We start from the raw sequence: 27,439 nt of genomic DNA, 5'->3' as shown, positions 1-27,439 counted from the left end.
ATGAGTAGGATAAACATAGGGAAAGTATAAAGTTGGATGATGGATGGAAAAATTTAGTAGATCATTTACTCTCAGAGCCTTTGACTGTTCACACTAAGCACTCTCTATGGATTCTTCTAGAAAATCTTAAATCTTCTAAATCGTAGTTAATTTCATACTTCAAGTAGATATAAGCTACAAGTTATGACACATGGCTTTTCAGCAAACAGCCTAATAATTCCCTGAAGGCAGTGTATGTTTCTATTCATGGATTTTGTGTTGTGTGGTACACGACGCAGCTGGCTAGTGTTTTTTCAGCATGATCATACAGTATGATACTCATGAGGACGTCATTACATATTTGTGCACGGGGAGAAGTGTATGCAGTGACCCAAGGTTGGTTGCCTGGACAACTGTCATAGATTGCAGTGAGGATGTGTTCTGTACTTCTATACATACAGTCTAAAGGTTGTTTCTTAGTGATTAAGTGTGAGCCAATCAAAAGTTAGCATGTCTCTATTGGTGGATCCAGATGTAGCCTAAGTGTATTGGGCTCTTTGTGAGAGGGTATCATAGTGCCTCAGAAAAACACAATTATTGCCAATTACAAATTGTTGAACTGATAAAAAATGGAAAAATATGAATTCTCCTGACTCTGAACATGATTTGGATATGCTGTCACTATGCATTGGCATGGTTCCTTATTCTTTGTCATATTGTGCACTTTCTGCATAGAATGGACATCATACATGTGGTTTGTGACCAGGGCCATTCAGATGGTCTGTATGACTAACCATGTTACACTGTCTCAAGTATGGAAGCCCTGTCTCAGTATTTTAAGTAGTAAGTACTTCTACTTTAGTTTTGTTTGTTTGTGGATTCGGTATATAGGCCTAATTTCAGTGGAATTGCTTATTTTTAAATCTGTGGTGACAGATTTTTTCTTTACTTGGTCACAAGAGTTGAGTCATTTCTCAGTAGATGCTGGATAAGTATGGGTATAACCTCTACGTGATTGAAGCCCTGACTTGATTATAAATGCAAGTCATTTTATTGGTAGCGAGGGGAAGAAAAATGCTGCAATGAGTGTCTGCTTCTCTCTTTTCTAAAGCCTACTTCTTGATGGCCTAATTAACATGTCTTATCAATTTGCATTCAGCATTACATTTTTTGAAATCCTTTTTTTCTTGCTTCATCACACAGCGATGCGCATGAATTTCATTGACCTTGGGGGAAGCAGTCATTTTCGTTGTTATTTTCCCAGGACGTTTGAAACAGAGAGTGGATAAAATATGCTGAACAGAATGTCTAGTATCTCTGTCAAGGAGAGAGGGAGGCAGAAGGAGAAAGAGGCAGACAGAAGTAGAGAGAGGCAGCGAGACATCTCTGCGCCAGTTTGGGTCAGACGGATCGTTGTGACCCTCAGACGGCGAGCGTGCATTTACGGGTCACAGTACTGACAGTGATGCAGAAGGCAGGGTTCCAACTGAAGAGACGAGAGAGAAGGAAGAGTAGCTGGAGCGCTCAGCCTCGTAGGACAGGCTTCCTCCGTGTGTGGTATTGACCCAGAACCGATCACACAACCAGCTCCAAGAGAACAGTCAATAAATGCGCTTCTCTATTCAGGCCCGGAGCAACAGATTATTTCTTTATAAGGCGAGTTAAGCTTGCCTCTGGCCTTATGTAGCCAGGAATGCAGATGGAACCAATGGGCTTCAAGCACTGAGGGTGTGATATCACTGAGTGATTCACAGGTAGCCACCAAAGAGGTGGTCTTATCACACTCTCCTTTGCTGCTATATTTAGTTTAGTAAAACTGTGGCTAAAAATCAATGCTGAACTGCAACCCATCTGTTAATAGCAAGCGGAGGTGGTACCCATTCACAGCTTTAAATTGTTGACAAAGAACTGTTGTTTCTACTCAAAAATGGTCACATATGGCTGCTTGTGTTGGTAAAATGTGTTAAGCAGCCTGAGAGCTTATTTATGGTCTTACTTGCGTAAATGATTTATGTCGTACGATGTGTCATTCTTCCAAATTTACTCCTTTTGTAAATATCCTTTCTTTGTGAAATCAGAAGTTGATCATGAGTAACTGATTAGCCCTGTGCCCCTCTGTCTCCCCCCCTCCATCCCTCTGGCTTCTCTCCCTCTCTTCCTCCCACTCCCTATCTCCATGCAGGTACTTTGTTTTGGACCCAGAGCTGGGGCAGCTGCAGTACTTTGTCAACGAGCATGCGAAGAGCCAGAAGCCGCGGGGTTCGCTGCCCCTGATCGGGGCGGTGGTGGCGCACAGTGATGAAGCGCCCCACATGTTCACCGTCCACTCGACCAACGGGGAGCTGTACAAACTCAGAGGTACGCTGCACCCCAGGGGAGATGGGACCTCTCATTCCTTACACCCCCCCCAGGCCACTTCATTGTCCCTCTTCCTCCCTCTGAACAGTGAGGTCAACCCTGGTTAAACTGTTCGTTTGGCGAGGACCGCTAGATTCAGCCTTGCCTGTTAAAAATGAAACATTTTCCACTGCTGCCCTCAAAGCTCTGAGGCTGCGGGTCAGCCGTTGTGGGATCAATGGATCTGCTGCCAAGCTTGTGTGTGGATGTTTTCTGCAGCACCAGGAGCCCTGTTCTGAAGTCATCCCTGCTGCTGTTCGTCACTGTGCCTGCAGCTCGGGGTCGGGGTAGGGGGTTAATTGCATGATCGATATGCCCTGCTGAGCTTTTCCAGGCCCTGCTGTCCTAGCTTTTGATGAAGCCTGGGTCAAGTGGAATTTTACCAGTTCGCTGGTTTGGTGGTGCATGCTGTGTTCCTGTGATGAGAAAGAGATTCTCTCTGTCGCTCTCCACCACCCTCAGGACCGTCCCTCAACGCAACGCGAGGGATGCATCCAAATAATTCCCCTTTACCTTGACCCGGCGGGGCCCATATTGAGCTGAGGCCGAATGATAGCTCCACAGCGTGTTGCTCACTGCGCTCAATCAATACTATTGGGCGTATCGTATCGACTGTTTCCTGTGCATGCACCGGGCTTCACTAACATAATGGTGCAATTTCATGGCATTGCAAGGGAGGGTCAAAGGGATGTTCAGCAATTAAGAGGTCACTGTCTTGATTGAGAGCTGTGCTCTTAGAGGGTTGTCATGGAAACCCTGGCTGGTCACAAGAAGAAAGTTCAAGGTTTTTACACTCAGCGGTTTCCAGTTTAGTTGCTCTGGAGAGGCTAAAAAGGCAGTGTTCTGTGCTATCGTAATACAATAGTGTGAGTGATTCAGGAAGCAGATATCTAAATGTGCCTTGTTCTCATGTTTATTTTGTTATGATATTCTCTAAGGCAAAGGAAGGTGAAGATTCCATCCCAAAATCCTCCTTGACAATGAGGACTGTTGGGGCTTGGCAGTGTTAGAGGGGAGACCATTTTAGGTCCATTTCAAGGTGAAAATAGTTAAATTCTATAAACAGTAACAATACAATGAAATTATTGGCTGTGAATGTTAATATCCTCACAATGAAGTTCTCTATGGTTACTCTAGAGTCCTGTTCTGTCATGTAGCAAGGGTCCAAATCATAAAAAAGAATTTAATATCGCAATTCTGTTTCATTGTTTAATTAATGAAGCGTGATAGATGTTACTTAATTTCCATAACACTTCTGCTCAGCTCTTCAGCCGTGTATTGGTTACAGATTCCCTTTGCACACAGTGAGCATAGGCTGAAAAGGACATTTTATTATTAATGTGAGATTTGCTGTGAGCTGGAGTTACATGGCCAAAGCCTGATTTAACAGTGAATGTAAATGAGATTTTTTGCCTTTTTAAAAGAAAGTATGCTCCCAAGTTTTTCAAGAGTAAGAATGTCCTGGTCATCAGTCCTGGTAAAAAACAGTCAGACAGGCCCACCCTAACACATTATTTAATGACTTCAGCTTAATTACATTCCCCTCCCATCTCCTCTGAGAGAGCGCCCTCTGTCATCAAAAAGATTGGCCCCTCCGCACATGCTCTGTGGGTGCCTGCGTGGGTGTACACCTGTGATAAGGATCTTGTCAGTAGTTTGCATTTGTGGCCTGTATTCTTCTCAAAGGTATTTGGGCACATTTGCATGCAACTGTAGGGGCGGTATACTAGTTCATAAAAAGCTAGCGCAGGTTAGCTGTACGTTCAGGTTAACACAGAACAAAATAATAGCTTTGTATCAGCTCAAGTTAAACGTTCCACTCCATGTGTCTTTGAAACATGGGCAGTAGAGAATGTAATTGTGAAAAATTGCAACCCTCAGGTACTCCACTGATGCTCCCTCTTTAAAACCTCTAAAATATCTGGCTTTGTCACAGTTGCCGATTTTAGGATGGGAAACATGAAAGTCTTATGAGACTACAGACGTTCTTGCGCTCTCAGCTTCGAAGATTAAAGCTGTCTTATGGAGGACATTTTTAGCTGAGTAAACATGTTGTGTAACAGAAAGTGGCTACTGTGACAGGGTGGGGCAGAAGGAAATATTGAGAAGAGGGCAGCAGTACCCTCTTTGATGAGGTACTGCAACCGCTCGACAATTTGGAGAAATGCTGCTAGAAAAGGTATTTGTAATTGTAATTTTTTGTTGCTTGTTTGTCTGAGTTTTCCCCTCTAGAAACAACAATATGAGCTTGATTTCCAGTTAAGGTGATCTTGATCCTTGATTTCACATGCTGTGTCAGTCTCAGTGACTCAAAAATAATATAAGGGTTATTTCACAGACAAGTGCAAATTAGAATGAGCTTTCACGAGTGCAGTTTCATCCCTTGTTCATTACTGCCCACTAATTAAGTGCAATTGTTGCAAAGGCAATATTTAAATCCAACCAAGATTTCCCTTTGATAAGGAGTGGCACAGCTTGTCCTCTTAAGGCAGGATTATTTTATAAGAAGCTGTTGAGGGTTTTGGGCAGTGCTGAGAACAGCTGTCAGGTTCTGTATAGCTGGGAAAATGAATGAGGTTAGAACAGAGTGGTTCTTCAGAGAAAGAGCACAGCCTGTGTGCATGAAAGTGAATGAATCCATGGCTGTCTTTCTAAACAGAGCCGAGCAGTTTTGTAAAGAGGAGGAAGTGGGGGGTGTGTTATGCAGCATCTTCAGGGAGTCGGTTATTAAGCTGAAGAAGCCGTGTCTGGTTGGGGAAAGAGCCTCACAGCTGGGATCGAGGAAGTGAGTTTTTTAAAACTTTGACAAAGCTGGAAACCGCCTATTTTTGATCGAGAAGAGCTTCTCTTTGTATGAAGCATCTGCTCACGCTTAGAAAGTGCCTGGAATTGACTTGAATTGATGTTTGGAACAAATGATTCCTCTGTAGCTTTATAATTTATCATATTTTCGTCATAAATATAGTGACAGAAAGATAGGATGAATGAATTTGCTTGTTAATTCAGTAGTGTCTGTTTCTTTTGTGAGCTTCCTGATAGATTTTAGCAAAACGTCAGGGATGGAAACTTGGTTTCATTTCAATAAAAGCAACCCCATATTCAAACCAATTGCTCCTGGCTGTCTGTAACCAATACACATACTGATGCTGTTGTGTGAAGCAGCCATAGAAGGGGAGAAAAGCATGAGTCTGGTGTGCACTAATACACTGCCAACTGATTGATCTCTGGGGTGTCACCACCCCCCTTATTACTTGCTTGACAGTGACAAGTTCTCTCCTCTACCTGCTGCTCTCTGTCCTCAGGCTTCGTTTTGTCAGTTTAGTTTTGTCCTGAATGGCTGTCTCAAATCTGCTTTCTTCCTGATCCGTACTGTCTGATCTTACGGACTCTTTGTGTTGTGAACTTTTCTCCCAAGGTTAGCACAGCTCAATTGACCACTTGGTCAGTCAGACGATTTTATTTGGTGAGGAGTCCATTGCATTGCCGCCATCATGGAAGAGTTCTCAGGTGGTGATGGGTTCAATTTTACTTTAGGATGTATGTAAATAATGTGGAAAGTCCTGTCCACGTAGATTCAGTTTGATCTGTAGTTTCAATTTAGCCAATTCTGTGTCTGACTTTATACAATCGGATACAGAGGCTGTAGCAGGTGGTGGATTCAACACTGTGGATTCAGCCTGAAGAGGGATTAGCATGTACCATTGGGCCCTTTCTTGACAGGCACTACATCTGAAGAGAGAGAACAGAAGGCGATGGCGTAGTCATTTAGCTGATGTGTTCTGCCTCCACATCCCAGCATCAGTCTGTACAACTTGTAGGGCCTCTGCAGGCTGCTGACAAAAGATTTGGAAAAATGGGTTTTATGTGATTTTCCATTGTCTGTGTTCAAATGCCGGGCCTTTTCTGACTGTAGAAAGCAAATCCCTTAATTACTTTGTGGAGTTGAGTATTGTCGCTTTGACTAAAGGGCTTTAGATGCTGCCGAAAACTAAATGGTTCAAACTTATTGTGTCTTTTAGGCATAGACTGTGTGCTGAAGTAGATTGCTGTGATAATCATTGTGACTTTCTCTGCCCTTCAGAACTGCTGATAGTGGTTGGAACTTCGATAAGGAGCGTTTGAGGCACGCGTTTCATTTTCTTATTTCTTATAATAGGTGGGGTTAGGATTGGGGCTGTGTTACCTGGTTGAAGCAAATTCTGAGCTCCGTTCATTGGTAGAGGACTGAATATGTATGTCACCTCTCACAGTGGTGAAAATTGTAAAAAAATTATGTAAAAATGATATCTCATGCTCTTGTGTGTCTAGCATCTGATGCCAAGGAGCAGCAGTTCTGGATGAATCAGCTGCAGACCTGTGCCAGACGCCACTCTGACAGCAGTGCGAAGGTACGTACAGCCATCATTCAAGCCTTAGCCCTAGCCTTAGCCTAGCTGCCTGAGTGCATTGCATATTGGGCACACGAGGATGTGTGTATTAGACTGCAGCACAAATGCTGAAAGTGGTCTGAACTTGACGAGAGACATTCTAAGGAGGGATTAATTTAAAGTGAACCAACTTAACCCAGCAGTGAGATTTTCCAGTAAAGAATGAGTACATACGTTTTGTGCACAGACAGCAGATTTCATATCCACAGTGCCTTTTATATTTTAATTATTACAATAATAGCTTGGCTAACGAGGATAAATCGCAGCAATAAAATAAAAGCCAACGTAGACGACACAAGGATTAAACATAAAGGTCTACAAGCAGGCAACAATGTAAGAATGGAAGAAACACAGTCAGGTAAACCAGTTAAACGCGCAAGTGGTCAGAAATGTGTACTCGCACAAGGGCCCAGAAACGTGGAGCAGAGCACCACTGTGCTGGACCAGCACAGAGCGACACCTGTGGGGCGCTGCCATGTTGCAAGGCTCTGCACAGTGGCGTGCTTATGCAGGTGTTTCTGCAGCTGTCCGCCAAGCCGAAGCTGCTTATTATCGCTTATTAAGCTGTTCAAAAATATTCACAGCCACCGGCAACAGTTAATTTCTCCTCACGGTTCTCTTTTCTTGATCCAGAAATGTCTGTACTTCTCCCCTGGCGGCCCTCCCACACTCCTCCCCGCTACCCCCCCTCTCCCTTTCACCCGCCCCCGTACCCCACCCAGGCCCAGACAGGCAGTCTGTTTCAATAACATCCCAGGCAGCGGTAATGAGGAGTGCGGACCTGTGCCAGGGTCCATTGGCGACGGCATGTGAGCCTGAGCCACGCCCGCTGTTCCGTCTCCAAATGCTTTATCGACCGCTCCGGGGCTGCCAAAGGTCAAGCGTGGCATAAGTCACTGCCTGCCACCCAGACTGCCCTGCTGATGCTTCCTCAGCCGGGCAAACTTCTGTAGTTAGGGGCCGAAATGTGCTAAAGGTTTTCTGTGTCCTTCGTGATCGAGCGCCAGTTCCCCCGTGCCGGCGATGTCACAGATACTGCCTGTCTCAGGAGGTTTTTATACTGTACAAAGGTTCCAATTGCACGGACATATTTTATTGCCACTGAAAAATATAAAGCCGCTTATGAGGTAAAGTGCTTAGGTTTAGCATCGCCAGCACTTCGGTGGCTAAACAAAAAACCTGCCTCGAATATTTGCACATTAAATATGAAGTCTGCATATGAAGTGAGTCTGCAGGCTGCTCTGTCAGGATGGTGAGCCTGCAGGTTATGGTATCAGGATAGAGGGTCTGCAGATTATTGTCTTTGGGCTGTGACTGGGCGGTTACTGTGTTGGCACAGCAACCCTGAGCTCACTGTATCTGGAGAGTGGTCTTGCAGACCATGCTTACAGGAAAGACATTTATGTACATTGCAGTAGCAGTGTAATGGGATGGTGTGTTACACATTGCGATAGCAGTTTAATGTAATGGTGTGTTGTGTACATTGCAGTAGCAGTGTAATGGGATGGTGTGTTACACAATGGGATGGTGTGTTGTGTACATTGCAGTAGCAGTGTAATGGGATGGTGTGTTACACATTGCAGTAGCAGTGTAATGGGATGGTGTGTTACACATTGCAGTAGCAGTTTAATGTAATGGTGTGTTGTGTACATTGCAGTAGCAGTGTAATGAGATGGTGTGTTACACATTGCAGTAGGAGTGTAATGGGATGGTGTGTTACACATTGCAGTAGGAGTGTAATGGGATGGTGTGTTGTGTACATTGTAGTAACAGTTTAATGTAATGGTGTGTTGTGTACATTGCAGTAGCAGTGTAATGGGATGGTGTGTTACACATTGCAGTAGCAGTGTAATGGGATGGTGTGTTGTGTACATTGTAGTAACAGTGTAATGAGATGGTGTGTTACACATTGCAGTAGCAGTGTAATGAGATGGTGTGTTACACATTGCAGTAGCAGTGTAATGGGATGGTGTGTTACACATTGCAGTAGCAGTGTAATGGGATGGTGTGTTGTGTACGTTGCAGTAGCAGTGTAATGGGATGGTGTGTTACACATTGCAGTAGCAGTGTAATGGGATGGTGTGTTGTGTACGTTGCAGTAGCAGTGTAATGGGATGGTGTGTTGTGTACGTTGTAGTAACAGTGTAATGGGATGGTGTGTTGTGTACGTTGCAGTAGCAGTGTAATGGGATGGTGTGTTGTGTACATTGTAGTAACAGTGTAATGGGATGGTGTGTTGTGTACGTTGTAGTAACAGTGTAATGGGATGGTGTGTTGTGTACGTTGCGGTAGCAGTGTAATGGGATGGTGTGTTGTGTACGTTGTAGTAACAGTGTAATGGGATGGTGTGTTGTGTACGTTGCGGTAGCAGTGTAATGGGATGGTGTGTTGTGTACGTTGTAGTAACAGTGTAATGGGATGGTGTGTTGTGTACGTTGCGGTAGCTTTGTCCTCGGGCCTGCCCAGGAACACCGGTCTCCATGCTGCACGGGCGGCGTCTCCATCCCTGGGAGTCCTTCGTGTAGCCGCTGCGCTGCCTCGTGCACGTGTGCCGCACGCGCGACTGCGCTGGAGCGCGGCGCCTTCACGCTCAGTATCGTTTGCCTCTTTGCCCTTTTTGTTTTTACTCAGCTGACAGGTTTAAAAAGTAAACACAGATTGCGGCTTTCATTATCAACCTGAAAGGTTTGAGGTAGTCACAAAACGAGACCTTGAAGCTGTTTGCTCGTTTTGCACTGAGGCTTTCGCAGCTAATCAGCCATCTCCTGAGCTGCACCCAGGTGCTAAATTCAGTACTACTGCAAGAATTCCAACCTTAATTAAGCCTGCTCAGATGATGTCACGCTAACCGAAGTAAATGCTGTTGCTGAGTAAATGATCACTTTGATGTGTGAGGAAGGCTACTACACTTCTTCATCTTTTTTTTGATTCAGCTACGAAAGCTGAAGGGGTCCGATGAGCACCTCTATGTGGAGAAGACAGGGAATGGCCAGGAGGGAATGGTGAGTGACCTCTTCAGCAGGGACATGTGTGCACATCTCCATGCACTAATTACCCTTTTTCATACCAGATCAGATCAGTATATATTTACACTAGATATATTGGCCTATACATCCCTGCATGTATGTGTATACAATGCAAACCTGTACGTGCCTGTACACCTCTCTATACACTGTATGTATACCTTCACACACCTGTGTACATCTATATACACTGTGTATGCGTGCATAGTACGCATACATCCTTGTTGGCATCTTTATACACTAGTTATGCCCTTGCTTGCCTGAACAAATATGTACATACGGGACTCAAAACAAATGCTTACATCTGTGAACATATGCCGGTTACCTCTTTGCACATATCCAGACCTGCACATATGGTGCTGCATGCAGTGCATTTTCTGGCGGAAAGACCTGGACTGGACCTCAGAGCGGTTATAAATGCTGAGCAAGGCGATTAGGGAGTCGCCGTGCATCCATTCCCCTTATTAGCTTAGGGATGATTTCTGCTCGTGCTCCCTGCACAGCAGCTGGGACCAGCGGTGCCCGCCGTTATTGGTTCAGTTTTGCCCCAGGCCATTAAGACGCTCTTAGGGACAGGCTGTTTTCCCAGGCCTTTTCCCACAAAGGAAATTACATTCGCAGAGCTATGGCCCCAGTCCAAGTGAAGTATTTCAGTCTCAAGTACGTGTTTGTATTCCATTGGAGAGGCAAGGCGAGCCTTGCTGGCAAATTGGAAATAAGAAAAGCTGAAACGCTTTTAAGAGGGACATAGTAGTACCGTTCGAGTCAAATTAAGTTGCTTATGTGTTGGGCCCAGTCTGGAACAGATAGCCGTTTCAGTTTTGAGGCGTGGTCTTTCTCTTTGGGTGAGCGATGCTCAGAGACTTGTTTTGTTCCGTCTCCACTGTGCCCAGACTTCCTTTTATCCCCTCCCAAATCAGAGATCTGTCAAAGTTAAAGGAAGCAAGTGGGGGATTTCCAATGAGAGATCAGTGAGGAACGTGTCTACTTTACCCCTGGGAAAGGCTTTTGGAACATTTAAAATGGAGTCACCTTGAGCTGAAGTTTGGTAGACAGCGGTGGCAGTGCAGAGGCTTCTAATCATTTTGTGAATCTCCTCTTGTCTTCATTTTATGGAATATTAAGAAAGATCTGTCTAGAAATGACATGATTTATTTGCTGGGCAGAAACTTGAATCCGTTCCGACTTGCATAGCTTATGCTTTTAGGTGTTTTACATTTGTAAAGGTTAATATTTTGTGAAATTATTCAGATGAAGTATCTTGCACGGGGGTGCAAACCACAGTGCACCACTTGAGAATCAGACAATCATGGTTTGAAGCCCAGCTCCTTAGCCAACTACTACTCAGTTCTAAGTTTGAAGATGAACAAACTATTACGCCTCCAGGACCAAACCTGAAGTGCCTTAGAGTTTTCAGTTTCAATGACCTACTGAAGCTGCAGGGGCCTGAGGTGCTCAGTGGGCTCAGGGCCACAGGGCGGCTCTGACCCATGATTCTTCCTCTCTTAGGGCTCCTCCTCCTCCTCATCTGGTCGGACCCACAGCTTTGTGTTCCTCCCTCCCTCCTCCTCGCCCGGGACGCAGAGACACCCGGTCCACCCCGGGGCGCCCAATAACATCGTCACCATCACCCATCACAAGTCACCGGCCGCCGCCCGAAGGGCTAAAAACCAGTACCCTGGGAGGCTCATGGAGGTCAAAGAGGTAGGGGCCGCTGTGCATGTTTAATGAGCCGTCTGCCTGCCCGCCTGCTTTTACTGCATCCCTGCCCCTCAGATGCCTAGTGTGGAAAAGGTGTGTGCTGCTGCTGAGCACTTCGCTTAGCTCTTCAGTTCAGGTTCAGTTCTGGGTTCAAGCTTAGGCCTACTCTTCCTGCTGTTTCTGAATCGGTGCGCAAAACCACACCGTGTGTAGAAATGGGGGACTTTGAATGAACCCCATACTGAAGATCAATCCAAGTGTAGGTCTGTAGGCTCTGTCAGGTGGCCATAAGTGGGGAAAATGAGAGTTATGTCTCCGCTGCATCACTAATAGCAGCACTGAGCTTTGTACGCCAAAAGTGAAATATAATGGTGCTACACCGTTGACAATATTTCACTAAGAAACAGAGAAGCTGTGCTCAGCAAGTTCTGCAGAAATGTAGTAGGCTTAGCTTCTGTGCTGGCTTTGGCATAGGTCTTTTGTAAAGGCTTGATTTTATTGTTATAAATTTATTTATTTTGAATTAAAATGGATGGCTCATCCTGAAAAGCTGAAATATTTGATGACAATTTTTGACTTTGCACATTTTTGCCTTGGAAGTAAATTTTGCAAATTTATGATTTGTTGGCAGCCTGAATTATAAAGCTTGGCTGTCTTCTAATTTCAGAAATAATATAAAAAGCACAAACTGTGAAATCAGCTGAAGATTAAGAGGTAGAATGGTGACTCAGAGTTATTTTTGCAGTCTTTCAAAAAAATTTGCATCTGTGTGATGGATTTGCTAGTTTATTTGAATGAAGCCGATTTAGCCAAGGGTGTATAAGGCAGAATAAGGCAATAGAGTAATATTCTGTTAAATCTAGCAGAATTGCCTTATTTTTAAGCTGTATTCAGCAAATGTCTTGTCTCTGTCAGCAAGCTGCATGCTTCTCTTTGACGTGTGGATGCAGTGTTGTTTTTTTACTGCCCTTCAGGATCACATTCATCTGTTTGTTATGGTAGAATTTTTATGGATGTTACAGCAAGAAAATAAATATCTGCCTGTTGAATGATGCAAGGTTGAGTCCTTGACTGGATTCAATCATCATTTGTTCTAAACTTTGAATATAATTTAAATATGATTATCGGCTCTTTAAATTATAAACTAGGGAGTCCAGTAATCACCAGCCTCAATTAGAAACGATTGCACTGAGAAAAATGTAAAACTTAAGTGAAGGGCTACTTCTTAAAGCACTTATCCAACCTGTCAAGTATGCTGATAGTCCACTTAAAGTTTATCATATAATTGCTTTTCCACCTCAAGTGTTTGTAAACCTAAAAGATGGCTTCAGTAATCCACTTAGTGTATATAATGTCTTCAGTGAGTGACTTTAACATCTCAGCATCAAGGTAACCGTGTTAGAGATTTACGTGTGAAAGGTCAGTAGCATTCTGGAATTGCACAAAGCGTTAGTCATTTCATACACAAAGTCTCTACATGACATTGCCTTTGTCCACAAAGGGCTCTGTAAAGCATCGAATACTGCATCTGCATTGTGTGGAATGAACCATGAACTTAACCACTGATCCAAGATGATGCCCATATGTGGAAAAACCCCCTCCCTTTGTCTGTGTTTGAGAAATACACTGGAGAGGGTTGTCATGTGGAGAGAGATGAAATATAATGGATAAGAAGCTGATCTTGTAACCTAAAGGTAAATGGTTCAATTCCCAGCTTGGACACTGCTGTTATACTCTTGAGCAAGGTACTTAACTTGAATTGCTTCAGTATATATCAAGCTGTGTAAGTGGATGCAGTGTAAATGTGCTATCTAAAAAGTTGTGTAAATTGCTCTGGATTAGCGTCTGCTAAATGCCTGTAATGTATTGTATGCTACAAAACCAGTCCTGCTGGCTGTCATTGGAAAAATATCTTGCTTTAAATAAAGCCAAGATTTGGCTTTAGAGTTTCTTGCCTGGTATACTGGGTTTGGAGAAAGGTTTTGCTAGGTAGACAGTATGTGGAGGGAGGTTTTTCCAGGTAAAGACAGGACTTGGAGCAAATTTTTTGCAAGGCAAAGACAGAATTTAGAGAGCAGTTTCTGGCAGGTAAAATGGTGTTTTTCAAAGGCCAGAAGTCTAAAGTCAGCCATCCAGAGTTGTCCTGTTTCCAGGGCTCTCTACGGAGTCTGTGTGGCACAAAGAGCGTCTTTATGCTCGGTTACCGGACTGGGGCCTGCTGACCTTCAGCGCACCGAGCCTGCTGTAACGCTGACTGCTCTCTGGGAGAAAGGGAGAGAAAGAGGGGACCTGTTATCGGACGCCCCAGCAGTGCGCGGGTCGCGGCTGAAAACAGGCAGCTCAATCGCAGCTTTATCTGGACCAGCAGGCTGACTGAATGCCAGTAAGGACACACCGAATGCAGGGCTGTCCAAACCGAGCCTACCCCCTTGTAAGGCTACACAATCCCCCTTTAGTGAGTGTTTTCTTTGTTGAACACAGCGGATGCTATAAGGGAAGGCCGTGTGGTTCTCGAGCCACTTAGCTCCAGTGCAGCAGGTAGTTTAGCTGTGGCCGTGATAAAAGGGAAACGCACAAGATTACATGGCATTTCATGGGTGGTTAATGGCCCTCAGTTAACGCTTGGATTTATTTATTGTGCAGTAAACCGTTTCCTTCTGAACTGGAGTTTAGGGGCGGGGAGAGGAATTTGTGTGGATATTTGATTTGACGTGAGCAGCTCTGCTGGTTAATTTTTCACAAAGGCTCACTCGTGAGTTGATGTACACTGAGGCTGATTCAATTTCTCCTTTGCAGAGATTCAGTGCAGTGGAGATCTAATTTTTGAAGTAGAACTTTAGGGTCCATTCAACAGATTATTCATTTACTCAAGTGGTTTTTAATAAAGGCTGATGTGATTATAGTTTTACAACACATATTTTCAAGATGTCCTTAAGACCTCCAGGAAACCTGAGCACTTTCGGGACGAGGGGAGATCAAAACCTGATTTGCCAGTGTTTTCAGCTGTTGGTACATTATACAAAGGTTTTTTTTTGTATTTTTATCAGAATTAAGGATTGCCTTGTAAGAGAGGTTTTGCTTGTAAGAGAGTTTTATTACAGTTAAGTAACGGTTTGGTGTAGGTTGACTTCCTGCTCGTCCCCTTGCCTGGTACCTGTTGGTTTTGTGGTAGCCTGGGAATGACCTGTTGAGTGAAAACTCCCTGATTGGCTGAGCACTGTGTGCACAGTATGACATACTAATTCATAAATGAAAATAACCAAGTAATTTTTGTGCTGCATGGACAGATTGGTTCTGTTCTGTGTGTGGGGAAAACCTTAGGACACTGCTGGCAGAGAATTGGGTCTTTGCACAGATGATAACCCCTTTAACAAACATGTTGCATTCTTGGACTTTTATGATGCCATTTTTCCTCATGTTCCTGTTTATTACATTTTTTACATTACATTTATTTGGCAGACGCTTGTCCAAAGCAACGAACAATAAGTCGTTGTGTGCTTGTGTATGTTGTGCGTGTGTGTCTGTGTATGTATATTGTCTATGTGACAACATGAGAAGAATAAAAATGATAAAGAACAGAGTCAATATGCAAAGGGAAAGATCACGATAGCTTTTTTCAGGTGTGTGGAAAGTCCCCGATCCCTCTCTGACACACGATACCACACGCACTCACCCTTACATGTGCACATCAACTCTGATGTTGCATTACTGCCAAAGAGGCTGCAGTGCTTTATATTCACCTGTGTGTGAAGTCGGAGCGCTGTGAACTGTGTAAAGGCCATGCATAGTGCATGCTTTCCGCTTGACCTTTCTGCACAAAGCCAGCTAGACTGAATGTGAAGAGGCTTTAGCCCAGGGTACCGCTCTGGTCCAGTGGAGAGAGGTTTCAATTCCCATTTGCTGAGAAGAAGCTGCATTACCCTTATTTCCTTCAATGCCCTTTTCTTTTCAGGGGATATGTCTATTCATCTCTCATTTTATGCTCAGTGCTTTTTTTCTATTCTGTACTTTTATGCTCAGCACGAAGGCAGTTTCTGTTCATTGTATATTTTTCTTACATGTGTATTTCCTTTAAGTGCGTATTTCTGTTAAGTGCTCTTTTCCTGTTCAGTGCATTTAGCCTAACTAAAATGACTATTGTGGAGAATTCCTGTCATCAGTTGGAAGAGGAACTCATCTGCTATTAATTAGTTTGAACCAAAATTGATACAGATTGTGAAACTTGAATGTTTTGTTCCATGTTAGCTGAGGGATATTATGTTTACAGAACTGAGGAAAACAGATGCTTTGGTTATAGTATTGCACAATTATTTGAAGGTCTTGTGAGACAAAGTAGAGTGAAGTGTTCAGTTCTAAACTTTGTTTAAAAAATTGTTGTTCCCCGAAAGTTCTCGGTCCAACATATCATTCGTGACCATTTTTTGTGTCAGGTGACCACCTCCTATATGCCAGTGTTCCAGGTAAGTCAAACCCCCCCCCATCTCACAAATACAAATCACCCCCCCAATTCGTGTCTGAGACTCCTCCAAAAGTTCCATGTTGCCAGTTTCCATTGTACAATTCCTGTAAAATTCAATCTGACATTCAGTGTACATTCAAGGTGTTCATGCTGCTGTGCAGAGACACCTGCTGTCACAGGGAATCACTGTCTGTGCAGCCGAATTTGTGTCATGTTATTTTCTAAATTATGCTTGAAGAGTGAGTCATACAGGAATAATAACTCATCCCTGCATACGGGGATCGAAATAAACAAACTCCAGCGGGAAAACAACTCAGAAGTCTGGATCAAAATTGTTCTGAGGTTCATCCTCCTATTCCCCCCTCATCTAAAGTAGAGATTGCAATGCGGACCCATGACTGGTTGTTAGGGTAATAGTGCAGTTAGTGGAATTCAGGGTCCTGGTAACTCATGGTTTTCAGAAAAGGTGCACTGATCCATCATGCAGATGTTTGCTGGTGAGCAGCTGATCATTTCCTCCCTGCAGTGGAAAGGGAGGGGTGGGGTGAGTTTGGCGTATCCTGACTCTGCTGTGTTCCCCCGGTCCCAGATCATGACCCAGGTGGAGGGCCAGCAGAAGAGCCTGGTGCATTCCATCGAGTCGCTGCCTGCCCGCGGGCCTCTGTCCTGCCTGGACCAGGACCTCCTGCTGCTCAAGGCCACCTCGGCCGCCACCCTCAGCTGCCTGGGGGAGTGCCTGAACATCCTGCATCAGAACGTCACCCAGGTGACCCAGCAGAACCAGAACCGCGGCCCGCCCCCCGGTGAGTCGGCCCCGGGCCCCCCGCTGCTCGCCCCCCCGGGCCCCCCAACATCGAGCCTCCCGCCCCCAGAGCCCAACAAGGGCCACGCGGAGGTAGACTGCAACTCCTGCCCCTGTCTGTCTGGACCTATCCACCTGAGTTTATGCAATAAATGTTGCTGAAAGATGTCGAAAATCCGTTTTTTTTTTGTTGTTGTTTTGTTGTTGTTGTGTTGGTCGCCTGTCTTATTCTGTTTGTTTTTTTGAATGTTCGTTTTGTTTGTTGTCCCCCCACCCCTCCTGAAACAGTCCTGACGGTGGGCTGTTTCTGGTCAGCCTGTTTACAGTAAGGAGCCAAAGCGTTCAAGACGGTCTCGGTCAGTCCAGGCTGGCATAACGCTGCTCAGTGTGTGTTTGTGTGTGTGCGGAAGTGTGTGTATGCCTGCATGTACAGACGATGGACTAATTTCATGCCAAAGAAATCATTTACAGTGCCTACTGCCTAATTGTCTGCCAACATGGAACAAATAAAGACCTTTTGAAAGCAAAACCCCAGCGGCCGTAAGGTGGTGACTTCTGTATGTGTTGAAGGCCATCCAAAGTGGTGTGGGAGGGTGGGGCGGTCTGGGCCCCCCCTATCTGGGACAGACGGGGGTGTTCCTGCATGGAAATCCTGTACTCTGTGTCAATGCTGCACTGTGAGCAGGTTGCGCAGAAAGAATCCGCCAGGGTTCACGTTCTGAACAGCTCTGTTCCACTTCCTGTTTTTTTTGATGGGTGTGGTGCCAGTGCCGAGTCTTCACACCACTGCGACAGATGTGGTGGTGCTACAGGGTGACTTTGCCACAGGGCTGGTTCTAGAGTGATGATGTCAGCCATATCACCATGGTGCTGCTGCCCAGTGGATCTCCTAGGTGACCCAGACGTGCTACACCCTGGCAGAATTGCTGGGCAAGGGGCAGACCTGACGTGGCATCATTCGACAAGGAGCGCATGGGGCTGAAGTGTCTCCCATTTAACATTTCAATCCACATGGCACGGGATGGTTCTTCGGTAATGGTTTTTATTCATTTATGCTGACTAAATTAATATGGAGGGTTCTCTGAGGGATTGTGTCAGAGTCGATGATTGAAGAGGTTTGCCTTCTTGTTTGCACGGCACCCTGGAGGCTATGAATGAACACTCTTTAGCTTGGCCTGCCGTTCGGAAAGCTATCGCATGCTCTGAGGTGATTTTTCTTTGAGGGAAGTTCTGAGTCTGTGGCGCTCCTCAGAGAGGCTGTTGTGTCGCAGCACATCCGCTGAGGTGAGGCGAGGGCAGGGCCTTGCCATGCTTGCTGTTCTGTTTGCTGATATCATATCCTCATTATTATTAGAACACAGAACCCGCCTGGTCATAGGTCTTGTGCACGTTGCGCATCATCGATGCCATTTTCAGCTGTAAAATGCCTGACCTTACATGCTTCTGCACGGCACCTTGATTTGCATATGGCTGCCTTTTGCTACTGTTACCGGATGATGATAGATGTTAGTGATATTATTGCCTTTTCTCAGGAAACATGTTAATACATGTAATTGTAAGTTGAATACATGTAATATATAATACATGTAATAGTATAAAATGTCCTTCCATATTATAAGTACTATTTCTTTTGGCTTTGACATAAAGTACCTTCGTAAGGCATGTGACAGTAGTGTCCTTTGCTGGGCCGAAGCCCCCTGACCACTGCAGCACCCGGATGTTGAGGGTCCGGCAGACAGGAAGCATGTGTTATTAGAGCCCCCCCCCCCCCATCATGGCGGACCCACTCTGGGCTCCGGGCTCCACTCCAGCTGCTTCAGTGGAACGGGTCGGTCCATTACGAATATGAGATGCATTAAATTTAACTGGGGTTGAGCTGATGGCCTTCTGGAATGCACTCTCCTGACAGGGTCCTCGTCCCCCCACTGGCTTAAATTGGATCCTGATGTATTGCAGCCCAAATGTGAATAATTTGTGTGGAAATGAATTTGACTGGAGGATTTCTTAAGGTCAGACCGAGTCAAAACTAGCCACACCAACATGGATTTTGAGAGCTACTATGGCAGTCATATTACACGAACTTAGGCTGTGTATTTTGGATTAATGAACTTAACCTACAATATTTACAATAATATCTAAAATCCTTATACATTTTACTTCAGACATGAAAGCAAAAGTGAAATTCTTCACATTTTTAGTTTTTTCCCTTCTTTGAATTGTTCCAAATCCTGTGAAACATGAAATTGTGAATATGAAATATATAATTTAATAATCATGTTTTCATGGTTTCACCTGAATATAAGCCAGGTAGTAGTAGCCCTGGTGCAGGATTGTATTGATGTAACATATGTGGATGCACAGAGGCAGAACAGTGTACACAATGCATTCTTTTCATAGGAAAATAACTGAGCTAAAAATAACGGCCCAATAACAGAAAAACTGCTATTTCTTCTTCCCCTGACTTACATGCCCTCAAACATGCCACACAGGATTTGATGTGTAACCCACTCCTGGAAGCATTGCTCAAGGTCTCGGAGGTAAAGATAAGCACTTGTACGGGTTTTTTTAAAATGGGTGTGTGTTGCGGTCATCTTTTCTCACGTAGAGTACAGGTGTACTTGTGTTTCAGCAGTTGTTCCTTTTTTTTTTTTTTTGGAGGGCCAGTGAGGTTGCCTCTCTCCATCTCAGAAGCCTTGACTCATTTTGGTGATGGCGTTTAACAGTCTGAAGCAGAATTCCAGGTCCGGAGCGGTGGTACTGCCCGTGGTACTGCCCGTGGTACTGCCCGTGGTACTGCCCGTGGTACTGCCCGTGGTCTGGCTGACTCGGGGCTGTGCTTTCACTTCAGCAGGGGCTTTTGTGTGACCAACGGGAGCGTTCTGAATGTTGTGAATAATAAAAGTGGATATTATGGGGTGGTTGAGAGTGTGCTGCATGGCTGCGTTGTTATGAACTGTAAATTAACAGCATGTTGCTCTGTTTAGGCCGTGATTGGGTTTTGAGATTGACATAATTAAGGTGATTGGATTTTCAGACCAGTTCAGAGTGACCTACAGGAGTAGTTGCAGAGGCTTCATCTGGTGTCTATACACATGCATACACACACACACACACACACACACACACACACACATACACATGCATGGTCCCTACCCATTTCACCTCTTCCTACACATCAACAAACCGAAGGGTATGCTGGAAAAACTTGATGACCCACTAGTCTTTTGATATTTTCCATTTCAAATATATACCGGGGACCACTGTTTATTCGGAAGATAAAATATCTCACTCCTGAACATTTACAGCCTATGTTTTTAAAGAAATTCTAAATATATTTCTGATATATCACTAATTTTTTTTCTTCTCTTTATTTTTAGAAAATAAATCAAAGTTCATAATATTTCAAAATAAAAGTACTTCCTTCACTGGGCATGTAATGCCGTATGAGCGATACTTTTACTTTCCCACCGGAGACATAACTAAACTTTGCACCCTTTGTGTAATCCTCTCACAAAATAAGGTTAAGATTCCTAAAATGGAAGCATGGTGTGAGTTATGAAATCTTCAGAGGGAGCCAATTAACAACGTCTTCATGGGGAGCCTGTTTCTTTCTCGCTGTGCTGAACGCCCCCCAGGTGTTCTTCTCTTTTGCCTCTTGGCAGGTCGAGCGCTCCCAGACTGAACTAATCAATGCAGGATTGGGAAGCGGAGCCTGGCTTTCAGTACATCGGTCCGGGTTGCTTCTGCCTCCTTCCTTCTGTCCGTGCTGCAGCCCCGCGTTGTCCTGATGCGCCGCTCTGTTGTCCCGGTTACAGACGCTGGCCCTGATTGGCCCGAGCCCAAGTCGCCCGCGGTGCAGCGGATGAAGAACGGCAGCCTGAGCTCCCTGGCCTCGGCCGAGCCCTCCCCCGCCCTGCGGAAGAAGAGCCTGCCCCCGGGCGCGGAGGTGAGCCCATTTCCTCTCATAGCGGAGCGTCAGCGGAAAACACCTGAGGGGTCCTGTGGCTCCTGTGTAGTAACATATCTTGGGTGCATTGTGCCTTTAGTGCAGTGTAATCTTTGCTGGGTTTGAGAACCTTGTACAGGATCTTTGAGGTTATATGTCATATAGCGTCTAGGATAGAGATTGCCTGTAGGACTGTGCTTGAGGGGAAGTGGAGTAATGCATCTGTGCTAGGGCTCAGGTTATGCACCGTACTGTAGGGCAGATGTTCCGTGTTGTATCTTTGATGGGGTGAGGTGCTAAGCCGTAAATCTTTGCTGTTTGCTCAGGCTGCGGTATGTCAGCAATAGTGTTTGGCCTATATATACGAACCTGAGATGAATAGTTACACATGCACACTAAACGCTCCCGGGTGATTTATTGCAACAAAAAAAGAAACAACCTTTTCTCCCAGGCAATCTAAGACAGTTTAGGGAGAAACTGTGTCCTGTTGTTCTAAATCACTCCAGGGTATTTAAACTGTGTGTCTTTTTTTTGCTTGATGACTTTTTGTCACCCTGCACCTGCACTAATTACTTCCTGGTGCAATGACTTCCCCATTCTCTGCGCCATATCGATCAATCAATCAATCAGCCTTTATTTATAGAGAACATTTCATACACTTCACACATTTCATATGAGAACGTGACGGTGTGTCTGGAGATAAATCTGCTTTATTTACCCTCGGCTTGCTGATTGCATGATGGGATCGTTCCTGTGATCGTGCCATAAATGCTCATACCAACCGGGTTGTGCGAGAAGCCCACTTGAGGGGAAAAAATGAATAAGAAGTGGAGTGTAAATGTCGTGTTCCGCTCGTGAAATCGTTTTATCTCTGCATGCGGTGGCTCACGCAGTCCCCAGTGCCATTACTGCCGTAGCCTCTGAAACGCGTCGTGGCTGGTTATTCCAGAGTACTGGCAGCCGCTGAATCTGAAGCTCGCATGCCGCAGTAATGAGAAGGTAGCGTGCGCACCTGTTTATTTTTAGGAGAGGCCCAGGGCATTCTGCGCTGTTCTGGCTGCGTTAAGACCCAGTCACTGCTGCGCTTTGCGCTGTTGAGCTCAAAGACGGGTAGCACACATCCGAACATGAACCCCCCCACCCCATCGAGGGTGAAGAAAGATCACTGCTCTTTGAGTATCAAACACTACACCTCACCAGGGAAATAGGGCAGCTGGGGCCTGTGGAACTCTTTGAGTGGGAAAAGATCTTAAGCCCGAGATCGAGTCTCAAAATTAGAATCCTGAGAAGAACCCCCTGTGTATTTAAACCTGTTTTCCATTTTTAGAATAGTTTTTCTATAATGGGGTCTTCTTTGGTTGTGAATGGGAGGAGTTGGTGTTCAGGCACTAGTCATTGTCCAAATGTAATTCAAAAGGAATTTAGTCATGGATACAATTAGCATTTGACACTGAAATTAGAGTGATGAAATATTACCATTTACACCATTGCCCTTTATGGTATAATATTAAATATTTTGAGACGGCAAAGACATGACAAATCTTCTGGGGCAATTATGTGTCCATCATATGTTATAATGCGATTAGTACTTGTATTACAATTTCACCAAGATTAATTTAATACCACGGCACTCATTTACACTATGCAGTGAGTAATTGGAACTGAAATAAATAATTAAGCAGGAAAAAGACATTGTATATGTGACATATGGCCAGACTAGAAACTCATTCCATATGATTTTTTAAGGTGATTAAATGTGATGAAAGCATAATAGCTTTGCAACTCAAAGCTGGTGAACTTGACGATGGATGGCTGTACTGTGACCTTGCTGTCTTGCCTTTCTTCATACGTAGTTAAACTGTTTTTCTGGTAAATGTCAGGAGAATATGCAAGGCATGATATTGTAATGAGTTAAGAGTGTGTACTCAAATAGGAGCTCGACTTTGTTGAATTACTTCTGCAGTATAGGCAATGAACCTGATTCTGTTGTTCCTAGTCTGTAATTGCATTCTATGGCTCTCTCAGATGGGAGGTGTCTGTGCTTCTACTGTTTCACATTTGGCTATGAGAAATTCCACTTACATGATTATAATAATATACCGTCATTTTGTGATTGTTACCCTACCTGTTGCTGTAGATAACATGGATAACATTTGATTTATGCTTTTAAATCCAGTGTTTTCCAGACTGCTCTAAATGCGATTGTGATTTAAGTTATCTTTCCAGCTGTCATTCATATTCGTATATATGGGGGAATTGCAGGCATAGGTTGTGTGTTAGTAATTTCTACTCTGAACTTTTTTTAACTACGTTTCTGTGACATAATATTTGAAAAATTGTGTAGAAATGAATTGTGAAAATGGTATTCACTGTGTCCGGTTTACCAGTGTTGTCACCTATGTGTTTAGTTTTGCTTCCTGTTTAAACATGACTATCTTGCCATTCTCTCTAGTACACTGTGCTTTTAATAAATAAAAAAGTATTTGTTGTACAGTAGAGTTGTTTCAGTCTTCCCAGTCAGAGTGTAGAGATCCTCACCATGTTATTCGACATTTAGCAGGTCCTTTGGCTTTTTTGCAGACGTAGAGCAGCTAATTGAAAATAGTTGGTAAATGGGAAACGATTGTTCAGTGTGAAGTCGATGTGTATCAATAATTCATCCTCATTTTTACTTCTGGACATACTTACAGTGTCAGGCATATTTATTTATTATGCAAGATTAACCTACCACACGACCCCTCCTGCAGTCCAGTCCTGGGTCCAGAGAAAGCTGGCAAACAGACCCTTATTTGCACAGGTTGATGATTTTTACAGCAGTAACAGTGCACGTACTGGCCTTGTGTGTCCCAAACAAAATGGCATGGAGTCCTGTAGAGGCTGCTGTATTACGAGCCAGCCTCTAGCTCTGCAGCTCAGTGGCCATTTCATAATGATACTGGACACCTTTATGAATTTTATTGTTTATTGTTTATCTCTCCAGTAAAGAATTCATCATAGTTGTGAGCATTAAGGCTGAACCAAAGATAGTCACAAACTTTCCATTTTTTTCATTACCATTGCTGTTGCTTTACATTATTTATATGGTTTATATGGTTTATTTGCACACCAGACAACACACATTCATGCACACACATACACACACATGCACACACAGAGACGCACACAAGCACACACATACACACACACACACACACACACACGCACACAATAGAAACATCACACACAAAACCATTAGAAACAATCCACACACACGCACACACTCTCTCTCTCACACACTCATACACATGCACACATACACAATAGAAACATCACACACAGAACCATTAGAAACAATTCACGCATGCACGCACGCACGCACACACACACACACCCACAATAGAAACAGAACACATAGAACCATGATGGAAAGAATCCACAATCCAGTGCGTGCACACACACACACACACACACACTCACACACTCACACACAAATCAGATAAAGTACCTTGTCCAAAAGTGAAGTGCTACCCCTTTCGTATTTCATGCCTGCAACCTTCTGATGTCAACCTTAGATTCATCATTTATAAGGCCCTCGCCCATTATGATGTAATGGACAGTGTGTGAGTGACTGTGTTGTAACCATATGATTAATACTGATATTGCCATAAAGTAGTGACAGTGGTTTTGTGGGAAGCCTATCAGGAATAAAATGTACCACTATATTTATCTTACTGTTACTGCACCCACATGACAACCTGACTGCTTCTTCAGTTTTTAAACTGATATTTGTGTGGTTTGATGCTTACTATTTAACACTGGGCTATTCTCTGGATAAAGAGACAACAGACAGACAACTGTTGTTGTAATTGTTTTTTAGTTGTCAAGAACATGTCAATACCTATTTATTAATGATATTTGAGGAGAGCAGTTGTTTTGATATAGCAAGTCAATCCACAAGAGTTTTTTATTTTGTGTGCTGTACATCCAACTCATGCATTTTTCTAGCTGTTAGCTGAAGATTGTAATTATAACCAGACCAACAGAACAGCATACGCTGCATATGCTCCACATATGCCGTTCCTTCCGTCCTATGTCCTTCCTTATTCTAGGAGGTTCTGGTGGATTTTGTGTTGATACGGTTGCTATGGCTATACGGTCGTTCCTTCACGAATGTTCATAATTGCCCAGAAAATCTAAACACCATGCCAACATCCGACAGAACGTTCAATGTTAAAAGCTTACCATCTGGTTAGCATGGGCAATCATGAGACCCCTACCTGTGTCATGAGATTCTCCTGTCTTGGGGATAATTTCATGTCCTGGGACATGCAGCCTTTGTTATCTAAACCTCAGTTCCGAGATACCGTCCTTACATGACTTAACAGTGTAAGTCATGACAGAGCCATTCATTGGATTCTTATCTGTGAGGCTTCCTGTGCAAAATGGAGAACGGTAAAACAAGGTGTTAACAGTGGTTCTTTACGGAGTCCATAGATGCGCCAGGCGAAGTGCTCTCGTTATCTTGGTGGGCGGGCGGCCAAAGCTATCTGTGGCGGGGGAAGATGGATGGAAAATGGGCGAGGGGGAGGGGGGGGGGGAGTACTTGTACTTGCGGTAATTTCATCAGTTTGCCCTCTTGTGATGCCGGTCTGGCGGAAGCTGACATTGCTCTGCCCCGGTGTACTTCAGTATGCTAAACTACTGCCGCTCCTGCGCCAAGCCACATGACAGATTGATTTAGGTTTAGTACAAAAAAAGCTTCAGGTTCAATAAAATTAGTTTTTAAAAAGTACATAAAGAGTTTCAAAAAGTACATGAAGAGAAAACTTTGGCCCGCTGGGACAAATCGCAGGTCTCTTTTACATAGTTCTAAGCTTTTGGCCAGCTGGACTGTGTCAGAGCAGAAGTTACTGTGCAATTAGGTTATCTCAGACAGCCGTTTCTCTGCTATCTGCGTCCATCCCTGATAGGCCACTATATTGTTCTGTAGTAATGGCCGTGTTTTGTGAAGTGTACTGCGTGTAGAATGGGTAATTCATTTGAAGAGATTAAACGCAGGCATGCAGGCATTTATCTGTATTTCTTGTATCTGTATCTGCCAGCAGGGGTCACTAAAGATCAGAGAAGAGGGTTATTGCTCTGTTCTGGACTTGAGTGATGTGGAACAGGTTGTATTACTGTAACTTTGTATACAAGGGCTTTTCGCTGCCAAATTGAGTCATTGAAACTGATTAGGCAAACTTTATGGAAAGATGGATTTCTAAAAACCCAATATAATTTTTAAAATCACTCTTGGGTAATGCAGTCTAAATATAAAGTTTTCATAAGCAGGGAATCACAGTGGTCTTCCTGTGATGCAGAATTCACTCACTGTCCTCTGTGATAAAACATGTCAGTTAGTTTTACTGCGCATTGATTCCCTCTGTCCCCCGAGGACGTGACAGCACTAGAAATGCAACGGTGTCTGAAGACAAAGAATACCTCTGTCAGATCCGAAAGAAAATAATAAAAATGGGTTGAATGATGATGTTTTGTTTGAGGACCTCCAAGTGTGACAGAAGAAGGAAGAATCTATCTCCTGGGCACTCTAGCATGAACTCCAGCATAGCGCTATACACTCTGCACCATAATTTGAGGACAAGTAAAATTACACTGTGAAAGAGTTCATGGTACATTTGATTCTGTCTTAATGTATGTTGATATACCCAGTCAAGTGTAGGCGAGTCATCTAATGTGGAACAGTCTTATTACAGTGTAACAGTTTTACAGTAGCAGCATTATGTTATTAATCCGTGGGGCGACATAGCTCAGGAGGTAAGACCGATTGTCTGGCAGTCGGAGGGTGGCCGGTTCAAACCCCGCCCTGGGCGTGTCGAAGTGTCCTTGAGCAAGACACCTAACCCCTAACTGCTCTGGCGAATGAGAGGCATCAATTGTAAAGCGCTTTGGATAAAAGCGCTATATAAATGCAGTCCATTTACCATTTTAATCCTGTGTTTGGCTTAACGAATGAAGCAGGGTTGTGTGAGATGCTGCTGCTGTACTAATTCTGCGAGCGATTTTACCCATATTGCATCAGTGAAAATCCATTTGCATCAAAGAGTCCCGGAATGTGTAATATGAGAAAAATGTCACTCCCGATGAGGTGTGCTAGTGGATGCTGCAGCGTAGCTGAGAGAATCTTCAGCTGGGTATGGCACATCTGAGGTTTTGAAAGCATTTTTTTGGAGATAGGCTTTTTCACAGGTGCTATATGGGGCAGTGGAGTGTTGTATTTGCTGTTTGAGGGGTAAATGTGCTGGGCGTGCCTTTATGGAGAGACGCAGCGCGGCCTGCTTCCTGTGTTTGAGCCTCCCTTGGCCTGCGTGTTCAGAGGCTGTGTGAGTGTGTGGGGCCTTTGTGCAGAGGTGTGGCCACGGCTGTGAGATGCGTGGCTTGTGGGTGCGGCGAGACCTCAGTTCAGAAGTGTAGCCTAACAGCACGGCGAGCACCGGGCCTTCCCTGTCTAGACTCCGTTCTGAAGCAAGCAGACAGGGGAACATTGGCCTGTGACTCACCCAGAGAAATTCTATACACTTGTCTCCCCAAATAATTGCCAAAAATGTGTCTGCCAAGCGCTTTGATGGTGATAATGATAATGATGATGGTGGTGGGTAGTGGTGGTAGTGAGCGAGAAGAACAGAGTGTATTTGATTTCCATGATTGTTTTTCCATTGATCATCCACA

The 27,439-nt window shown here is 44.3% G+C and overlaps 1 protein-coding gene across 1 annotated transcript in view; it reads left to right on the top strand.

Annotated features, from left to right (window-relative positions):
- LOC118234465 (oxysterol-binding protein-related protein 10-like) overlaps positions 1 to 27,439 on the top strand; it is a 59,966-nt gene that overhangs the window by 6,677 nt on the left and 25,850 nt on the right. The window contains exons 2-7 of the mRNA XM_035431007.1: positions 2,162 to 2,337; positions 6,685 to 6,764; positions 9,737 to 9,805; positions 11,336 to 11,530; positions 16,576 to 16,789; positions 20,604 to 20,734. Coding sequence (XP_035286898.1) covers positions 2,162 to 2,337; positions 6,685 to 6,764; positions 9,737 to 9,805; positions 11,336 to 11,530; positions 16,576 to 16,789; positions 20,604 to 20,734 — 865 coding nt within the window. The remainder of the gene's footprint in view (positions 1 to 2,161; positions 2,338 to 6,684; positions 6,765 to 9,736; positions 9,806 to 11,335; positions 11,531 to 16,575; positions 16,790 to 20,603; positions 20,735 to 27,439) is intronic.

Source organism: Anguilla anguilla, chromosome 8 (assembly GCF_013347855.1).
Source record: "Anguilla anguilla isolate fAngAng1 chromosome 8, fAngAng1.pri, whole genome shotgun sequence".
Classification (NCBI taxonomy): Eukaryota; Metazoa; Chordata; class Actinopteri; order Anguilliformes; family Anguillidae; genus Anguilla; species Anguilla anguilla.
Note: the sequence above shows the minus strand (reverse complement) of the source record. Positions and strands in the feature narration are given on the sequence as shown.